Genomic DNA, 9537 nt, shown 5'->3' with positions numbered 1-9537 from the left:
CCCTGTATTGTAGTGGGAGGGGCATACTTATAGAGGGCATTTAGTATGCTCTTAGCGCTCATTTTCGATGTGGGACTCGTGGGAGGGCCCTATGAGGTTGACACGAGTCCTTAGATATTTCAGGCGGGTGCTTCGAGGTTGATTCTGCAGAATCGGTAGGGGATACCGATTGTAGGCTGTGTTGGGCCCTGTAATGATCTTTTGCTGCTTTGAGACAATATCATCAGTAGCCTATGCCGATTGTCCGAGGCCTTGGGTGCTTGGGCGAGTTTATGAGATCCACGTGTCGTTGTACGAGTGGAGGGTCAGATATGGTACAAACAAACTAAAAACATTATTTCCAAAATTAAATAATACTGAAATTTCAACAAAAAAAATATTATTATTTGACCAGAAAGACAAAAACTATAATTACAATTTACAACAGGAGATCTGCTTTGGGTCTGAAATTATGGAGGACAGCCGGAGAGGCCGTGGACTGGACAGAAATGGGCTGCTTTTGCTTAAAGGACACAAATTCAGTTCAATATTTTTAAATCTACCCGGGCATAGCTTTTGCTTAAAGGACACAAATTTACACCACAAAAAATGAAGAGCTTGAAGAAATGTGATGGATGATTTATTTATGACCTAGTTGATGCAAAAGTCAACTCAAACTTAGCTCAATGTATAGCAAATAACTAGGCCTCAACTAGCTCAGTACATACATACATACATTCACCAAGGATGGGGGAGTATACTGGGCTGAATTTGGGCACGTTTCAAATTCTCAGGGAACAAAATCTACCTTGTCCATGTCTATTGACAGACTATTGATGATGTGAGAAATAATCAAACAATTGCTTCTCAAATGACAAATAGATAAGGTAAACATATTTACATTTAGGAGACGGTTTTCATTATCTAATGAAATATTGTGAGATTTACATGCATCAATAATTAATAATCATTAATCGATGAAATAATTGATAACCATCCATTGATAAAGCATTGGGACAAATGTGAACTCATTTTGGACCGTGCATGAAGGCAACTGTACAAGGTAGTTGGAAGAAGGGTAAATGGCGGAAAACCCCCCTGGATTATTCGGCTTGTCGAAATGTCCACCCTGAATTTTTTTTTTCAGCCAATTTAGCCTTCGTATTAAATTTAATCGCCAATTTCACCCCCGCCGTTAGGTTTTTCCCAATTTCATCTAAATGCCCGTCAAAAAAACCACGTGAGAGGCACGTGAGTCGTCTGCTGAGGGTAATATCGTCCTTTCGCTGCTCAGCCTCACCTCATCCCCTTTTGACCCTTCCTTCGTTGCAGCCAAGGGGATTCGACAAAAATCAAACCCTTTTGGCTGTTGGTTGCAGCCATGGAGATTCGACAGATAGCTTTTTCGAAACCACCCCTTTTCGAAACCACCACTTGTAGTGTTTGAAACCACCACTTCTACTTCGTTTCAGCCTCACTTTTCAAGAACAAGAGAAGAAATTGCAGTCGAAGATACGATGCATTGGAACAGACGTGCAGCTTCTACCGAATCAAGTTCAACCACTTTTATTACGGAGGATGATATGGTGTGTATCTGCCGGTGTGGATTTGAGGCTGAAACGATTGTTTGTTGATCTGATGAAAATGTAGGGAGGAGGTTATATGTGTGTTGTAGAGAGAAGTATGGTGGTGGCTGTGGTTGGAAGGCTTGGAAGGACCCGATAATGTCTGAGCAGGCCAAACATGTCATATGTCGATTGTTGAGACGAATCAAGTCATTGGAAGAGAAAAGAGCTAAAGAGAAGAAGATTGTGCAAGAGCTAAGAGACAAAGAGAAAAAATTTCGACTTTGGCTGCTGAGTTGTTTTGTTGTAATTTTGTTGTTGTTGACTGTATTAGTTAGCTTTTTATTTGGTTGAATGTAGGTTTTCATTTGGTTGAATGTAGTGGCTTGTGCATTATTTTGGCTGTGGCAGATTTGGAGGTTCAATGTAGGTTTGGCTGAATGAATTTGGTTGAATGCAAGGGTTGTTTGTATTTTGGGTAACTGAAACTTACCATTTGGCCCAAGCCAAGGCAAAATACCCAGAAACTGCAAGCAGTACAACAAAAGCAAGGCATAAAGCCTACACTAATCCAAGCAGAGCTTAATCTGTGAAACACTTCAAAATCCAACATTTGAAATCCATGAAATACCCTTTACAGTTGAAAAATATACCTAAAACAGCCAAAAATATACATTCCATCATCTGCAATACATCAAAAACTTCAAAATATACATTCCAACTGTTGATATACATCCCAAAAATAGCCATCAGTTCAAAATACAGATTCCAACTTCAAAAATAGCCATCAGTTCAAAATACACATTCTACCATAAAATATACATTCCAACATTGCTTAAACATCATCCAGAAGACACATCTGTTCAAAATACACATTCCAACATCTACTAGCCCATCTGTTCAAGCCAAACTACCAAGGCATCCGTTCAAAATACCCATGAAAGCCATCATCTCTTTTACCTCCATGGCCTTGCCCTTTTTGCAGGGGATTTGAACCTTTTCCCTCCTGGCCTGGAACTGTTTTGAGTGGTAATAGCAGACTCAGGTTGTGAGCTTGGACGTGGTTGTGAGCTTGGACCTGGTTGTGAAGCAAGATTGGTTCCACTTGCTTGGCTAGCAACATTGGTTGGAGCTGTTTGGCTTGCAGTGGCTGCAGTCCTTGTCAACCCTCCTCTAATTTCCTACAAATGAAAATAATCACAATTAAAACTGAAATGAGTCCAATTAAAACATTGAATCATAATTTGACATCCTTTACCTGTAATGTAGCTGTGGCTCCAGTTCCTCTTCCCACGCATTTTCTTCTTCCTGTCCCTCTTCCTCTCCCTCTGCCTCTTCTGCCATCTGCCCTTCCACAATTAGTAGCATTATGGCCCTCTCCTCCACAGATTGAGCAATGGATTACAATTCCATATCTCCTAAGCTTGGTGGCACCCTTTGGGATATCATCCACGGGTCTAGTCCTTGCCTTCTTTGGCCTACCACTCTGTTTGTGATACAGTGGGGGTTTGATTGGCGCATGACCTGATTTCCTCCATAAGGTTTGGCTTGGCATTGGTGAAATGTAATTGCTATAAGCCCTATCATAAGCTTCTCTTTTATACACCTTATTGACATAACTCATTGGGCTTCTCTGTTGCCTTGATATTGCAGCCATGGCATGGCAACATGGGATACCACAGAGATCCCATTTTCGACAAGAGCAAGAGTGAGTATTTAGATCTACTGCATATTGCCCATCAAGCATATAGGTGACTTGAAACTTGTTTCCACCTGCATTCTGTGCAATGCATGAGCCACTCTCTTTCAAAAAAAATTCAATAATCTGAAAGATCCTTGGCCCAACTCTTTGAGGGCATTTCACTTCCTTTTGTCGTGCAACTCTCAACATCAAATAGGTTCTTATCCTTTCCACCATCGTGATGATTGGTTTATCTCTTGCCTCCAAAATGGCTGAATTGAAGCATTCACATAAATTGTTCAGTAGTATATCACACTTGCTCCCAGTAGTAAAGTGAGACCTGCTCCAATGAATTGCAGGCCTATCCTTAAGCCATGCATGAGCTGGGGCAGATATTTCCATAATATTGTCCATCTCAGCTTCCCACCAAGGAAGTGTTGTACTTCTAGCAGCAGCCCATAGCTTCTGTTTAAGTGACAAACTACCATGCCCAGCAACTTTGAAATTATTGTGCAGATGCCTTACACAATGCCTATGTTCAGCATCCGGCTTTAAAGCCTCAATTGTCTGCCCCAATCCTTTTTGTTTGTCAGTGATAAAAACCCACCCATTTCCAGTGCCTCTTACCCCAACATCATTGAAGAATATATCTAAAAACCATGTCCATGTGTCTCTGTTTTCTATCTCCACAACAGCAAAAGCTATTGGGAACATGCCATTATTGGCATCAATCCCAACAGCACTTAAAAGTTGTCCTGGATGTTGTCCTTTGATGAAAGCCCCATCAAAACCAACCATGGTTCTACATCCTTCAATAAACCCCTTCCTCAGTTGAGCAAAACATATATAAAGCCTCTCAAACACTGGACCATCTCCCCGCAATGATGTTTTCACTAAAACTGTGCTTCCTGGGTTTTGTCTCTTAAGCTCCTCACAATAATCCCACAACTTTGCATATTGTTCTTCAATGCTTCCTTGAATCCTCTCCCTTGCGAAATTCTTTGCCTTGTAGCATTGGTCCCTAGTAACATCTATACTGTAATGTTTCCTCACCAATGCCATGAAGTCAGCAACTGACATGTTAGGATTGGTTCTCAGATCCTCATCAAACCTTTTAGCCAACCAATGTGAAGTGGCAAACTTAGTTCTTTGAGATCTGCCGCATGTATGAATTGGATGGAATGTCTTCACTCTAACAGTGGGTCCTTTCCCAACATGTGCAGCATACAATAACCAAGGACAATCTTCAAGTTTATCTGCAGATTCATCTTCACCCTCTTCACCCTTACCAGTCCTCTTACTCTTATCACTCTGCTTCTTTGCCTTTTCACCCTTACCATCACATACCAGCCTCACTCTATTAGGCTTATTCTTCACATATCTTATTCTTCTAGCACACTTGCATGCATAGTACTTTATGGCCTCTCTACATTCTTGCATATTAGGGAACTCCAAACCCAAGTGGAATTTCGGATCTAAAAGGTCATGATGTTTATTATACTGTTTGAATTTTGGCTGCCTCAAACCTTTTTTCTTGACATCTTCACCTTCACTATCTTCATGCAAACTCTCTAAGTCTGATGTATTATAACCACCAGTGTCACCCTCACCTGGTTCTTGATTTCCATCATCTTGCTCTTCACTTACAACATACCTCTGAAAATTCATGTTGTCCTCTTCATCACTTTGCTCAAACTCACTGTCTATGAAATCACCATCTTCTTCGTCATCCTCCCCACCTTCAGCTTCATCACTTTCTACCTCAACTTCCTCTGCCTCCCCACCTTCCTCTGCCTCACCAAATTCTTCCTCTATCTCAACATCCACGAACTCATATTGCACATTTTCTTCATCAGCATCATACCCAGGAACAGTGTCTTCGTGATGTTCAGCATTTGCAGAGAATACTGGGGACTCAACATTTAGAGGCCTAGGTGCTGGATTTGCAGTTATGTATAACACGAACAGCTGCCTCGGTTTCATCAGCTTCAATGCTCCAAAATAATCCTTATCTGTCCTAATTTCTACCCAGCCATTTGTCCTGTGCTTGTAATAGTATTGAATGTTCTGCTCATCATACCCAAGGTGTTTAACCATTTCAAATAACTCAAGCATTGAAACTTCATCTGCATCTTGCCCATCAATCCATTGTACAATACCTCCCATATATAAACCATCAGCAAAATACCCACCGTGGTGTACTTCAAGTGTGAACATGTCAGGATTAGCTGCAAAATAATTAATTTTCTCATTCATTTACTATGCACCCTATACAGTACAATAAATATTTACTATCTACCATATACAGTACACTATATGTTTACTAATTACCATATACAATACCATACAATACAAACTCAGACAAAACTCATACAGAACCCGACAAACAATAAACAAATAACATGCATAGGGACCACATTCACAACCCAAGCTAAGTCTCAGTCAACAAACAACATCCATAGGGACCACTTTCTTCGAATTTTCTTATGCTTTTTTATGAAGTCCACCAATGAAATCCGACAACAATTATTTTGGAGCTTCCCACCATCTCTGATTTTCATTGTGTTTGTTTACCAAATCACCCTTGTCGAACTCGTACTCTTTCTCCCAATTCAAATCTCTCAGTCGCCGTACTCTATCTTTCTCTCTCACCCTTTTTCGAATCAGTCGCTTTCTCTCTTTCACTCAGCCTTTTTCGAAAAAGTGAACGAACCCTAACTCTGATTTTGGGAATTGACCATACGAAGGAAGGGTCAAAAGGGGATGAGGTGAGGCTGAGCAGCGAAAGGACGATATTACCCTCAACAGACGACTCACGTGCCTCTCACGTGGTTTTTTTGACGGGCATTTGGATGGAATTGGGGAAAACCTAACGGCGGGGGTGAAATTGGCGATTAAATTTAATACGAAGGCTAAATTGGCTGAAAAAAAAAATTCAGGGTGGACATTTCGACAAGCCGAATAGTCCAGGGGGGTTTTCCGCCATTTACCCTTGGAAGAATTTAGTTCGACTGTGCATCCACTTTGGAATTGGACCAAATATGAACAATTATGCAAAATTTTGAAAATGGGGTTCGGTTTTATGCTTATCCTCCCAACCTCACAACTTCACAAGTCTCAAAGCCACATACAAACACACACATCCACTGTGCTATGATTCTATGGAGATAAGGGTAGACTTTTGCAGACAAAGTGAGTGACTGAGAAAGGAGGGGAAACTAATTTGAGGATTACAACAACTATTATTGGTGTTTAAGGATGGAATTGTAACTCCGGATTATAATTCAAGAACTATTACTACAATTTAGCCAAATAAATAAATAACATCATATAATAAAACAAGGTTATAATTTGGGGGCATTCTTAAAATTGTGCCCCTGTATGTGATACAAGAAGTTGGAAAATGATTTCATGTGCTCAGATGGCAGAGAAATCATGAGAGATAAACTCCCATCATTACTTGCACTTGCTAAAACAACAAACACATCCCGTCAAATATTGCAGCAGGCCCCATGAAAATGGGTCGACCCCATCCAAAATCAGCATCATAAATCGGTAGCCTAATCCAACTGTTTATCCGGAGATTGGGGCACCTAAGGGCACTTCCACCGGTGCCCCCCAGCCTGAGCAACAGAAGGCCCAAGCCCCAAATTGTAGTTCAAGCGGGCTTCTACAGCCCTGGCAGCACATGGGTCCCCACCAAATCAGGTCAGCCCAAAGGCAAGAACAGTTTGAGCTGTTGCATGCGTTTGCTGACATCATCAATAAAAAAAAATTAAAATTTAAAAAAAGATCTATAAAAAAAACTACAAAATTCAGAATTTGGGTGCAATCTACACAATTGTTGTTAGTAATTCAAGTCCTTTGACTTTTGTGTCACGTAGGATTACTTACCTTTTTTTAATTTATGAGGTATATATTTTATTTTCTTAATTTTTTAATTTATGTTGTACTTCCAATTTTGCCCCTAAGATATAAATCAGGTAACCTTAAAAACAGAAAAATCGCAAAAATCACGTTAAACAATCTTCAGACGGCAAGAACATAAAAAATCGCAAAAATCATACCTTCCACAATCAATTATATACCTACAACACCTATCGTATATGTAACCTCATGTCGTATAGGTAATCGCCAACACTATACCTATATCACATGTATATGCCAAACAGTTACCTGTGCCATAGGTACACACTTAAGAGGTTACCTGTCGGTTAGGTTCTACGTGAAGTGCCATATCAAGTCACAAAGTGATAGTTCTTACCATTGATAGATCGTGGTAGAAAAACTATAGCATAGGTACAATTTCAGAGATTACCTATACAACAGGTTCTAATTGAGGAAAACCCAGTTATGATATTTGTCTATTAGAGATTCATAAGCCAGCAAATGAAGTTGGATATAGTGGAGCAATAAACCCCTGCTGCTTTCAAATCCCAATTTATTTGCGTTGGGTTGTAGCTATGGGACGTGGCCCTGACGTTGCTCTCACTTTGGCCACTGGCACCACCCAAAATCACAACAACACAAATCAGTAACACCACCACCATTAACATTAACTTCCCCATTTTCATCAGCTCTCTATTTCTCTCTCTAATATATTTCGTGGGATGTGATGTTCATGTTCTGCAACGTACTTATAGCATAAGTACAGTTTCAGAGATTAGCTATACAACGGGTTCTAGTTGAGGAAAACCCAGTTATGATATTTGTCTATTAGAGATTCATAAGCCAACAAATAAAGTTGGATATGCCATAACAAATTTGCAGGAAAATCATTCACCAATAATTGAAGAAAGCAACACCAAACATACTCTCGAAAAGCATCAGGAACAAACCGTAACAGAAAAGTATGAACGTATGCTTACCTGGGATACAAGAACTTCAACTGATGCCACAATTGATGATAATCCAAAAAATTCGAGGTTATTCCATATGTAAAAGTGAATCATAAGTAGAAACCCAAAAATCTTCCCAGTAAGGAACCAAAAAATCAGTGAAAATTGGCAAAGATGGAGCATGACTTTTGGGATTTCTACGATTTGGGGGCTGTTAGATATGCGATTTGGATCTACCTCCTTTACTTTCCGTTTGTATATAATGCAACATTAAAATTAGTGGGCACACTATTTGCTTAGGGTGGCTGCACGACTGGACTTTAGGACTGGAATTAATAGGTAACAATTACTGTCATGCAATCAAATTGTATTGCTGAAATTGGACCCATATCTAAGAGCCCTTAATAATTATTAGTGAATGAGGCATTGTGAAATTCACATAATCATCAGGCAATAAGGCATTATGAGATTCAACATACATCAATAATTTTTAGGCGTGTTGTGCGAGTTAGCGAGGGACAAATGTGAACCCATTTTGGACCATGCATGATGGCAACTGTTCAAGGTAGTCGGAAGAATTTAGTTGGACTGTGCTTGCTTCCACTTTGGAATCGGACCAGATATGAACAATAATGCAAAACTTTGAAATGGAGCTCGGTTTGTTGCTTCTCCTCCCAACCTCACTAGTCTCAAAGCCACATACAAACATACACATCCACTGTGCAAATTGTTTTTGGTCAAAACATCTACTGTGGCAGGATTCTAGGGAAAATATTGCAATTTAGCAAAAGCGAACACTGTTTTGCCTAGAGGAAAATCCAAGGCCTTAAAGATGTTAGCAGGAAAGTACGAAATAGGGAAAGAGGGGGTAGACTTTTGCAGACAGAGTGACTGAGAGACAGTGACTTCCAAGGCTCCCAAGCTTTTAAATTTGATGTGTCCCATTGCATCCATTACGTGTCAGCATACATGTCATTGCTTCTGAGTGACTTCTGACCCATCTTTTCTTTTCACTTAACTCCGCCACTTATTCCTCTCTGGCCTTCCCATTAATTCAACTCTTATCAAACACTTTCAAGTTCAACCCCTACCCTATACTTCAATTCACTTCTTTATCTCCCCATATATTTTATTGCCACAGAAAAGCCTGCTTGAATTTCATTTTATTTCAGTTGAAAACCAACATGAGCTCTTCCTCTGAGAAATCCAATTCTCCAGCCAAGCCAGTGAGAAGAAGGGCAAACAGAAGGGCTTCCCAGCTTTGTGACATTAATGCTGTTGAAATTAGGAGGCAGATTTTTCAAGCCTTGCAACTCCATAGAGCATCATCATCATCATCATCATCATCATCTTCATCTTCATCTTCATCATCATCATCATCATCAGCATCTTCATCACATGTTGTTGTTGGTTCACAATTTAATTCATTGGTGGAGTCCATGCCTCTGCCTGGACCTGTTTGGTCTACAACTGC

General features: G+C 40.1%; 1 protein-coding gene across 1 annotated transcript; it reads right to left on the bottom strand.

Annotated features, from left to right (window-relative positions):
- Positions 1 to 2243: 2243 nt before the first annotated feature.
- Positions 2244 to 8273, bottom strand: LOC148293520 (uncharacterized). The gene is made up of 3 exons (XM_088254406.1): positions 8094 to 8273; positions 2803 to 5453; positions 2244 to 2725 (listed from the first exon to the last, which is right to left on the bottom strand). Exons 2-3 carry the CDS (start codon positions 5440 to 5442, stop codon positions 2501 to 2503), a joined length of 2865 nt encoding a protein of 954 aa, XP_088110532.1. The 5' UTR covers positions 5443 to 5453; positions 8094 to 8273; the 3' UTR covers positions 2244 to 2500.
- Between the last annotated feature and the right edge of the window lie 1264 nt (positions 8274 to 9537).

The sequence above is a fragment of the Prunus avium genome, chromosome 6 (genome assembly GCF_965620075.1).
Source record: "Prunus avium chromosome 6, drPruAviu1.hap1.1, whole genome shotgun sequence".
Taxonomy (NCBI): Eukaryota; Viridiplantae; Streptophyta; class Magnoliopsida; order Rosales; family Rosaceae; genus Prunus; species Prunus avium.
The sequence above is the reverse complement of the archived record's forward strand: the minus strand, read 5'-3'. Positions and strand labels throughout refer to the sequence as shown.

Excerpts from the sequence above, each read along its gene's own strand:
- LOC148293520 (XM_088254406.1), bottom strand. The coding sequence starts at position 5,442 with ATGTTCACACTTGAAGTACACCACGGTGGGTATTTTGCTGATGGTTTA. Across the intron at positions 2,726-2,802 it reads GAGCCACAGCTACATTACAG|GAAATTAGAGGAGGGTTGAC; the intron begins GTAAAGGATGTC and ends TTTCATTTGTAG.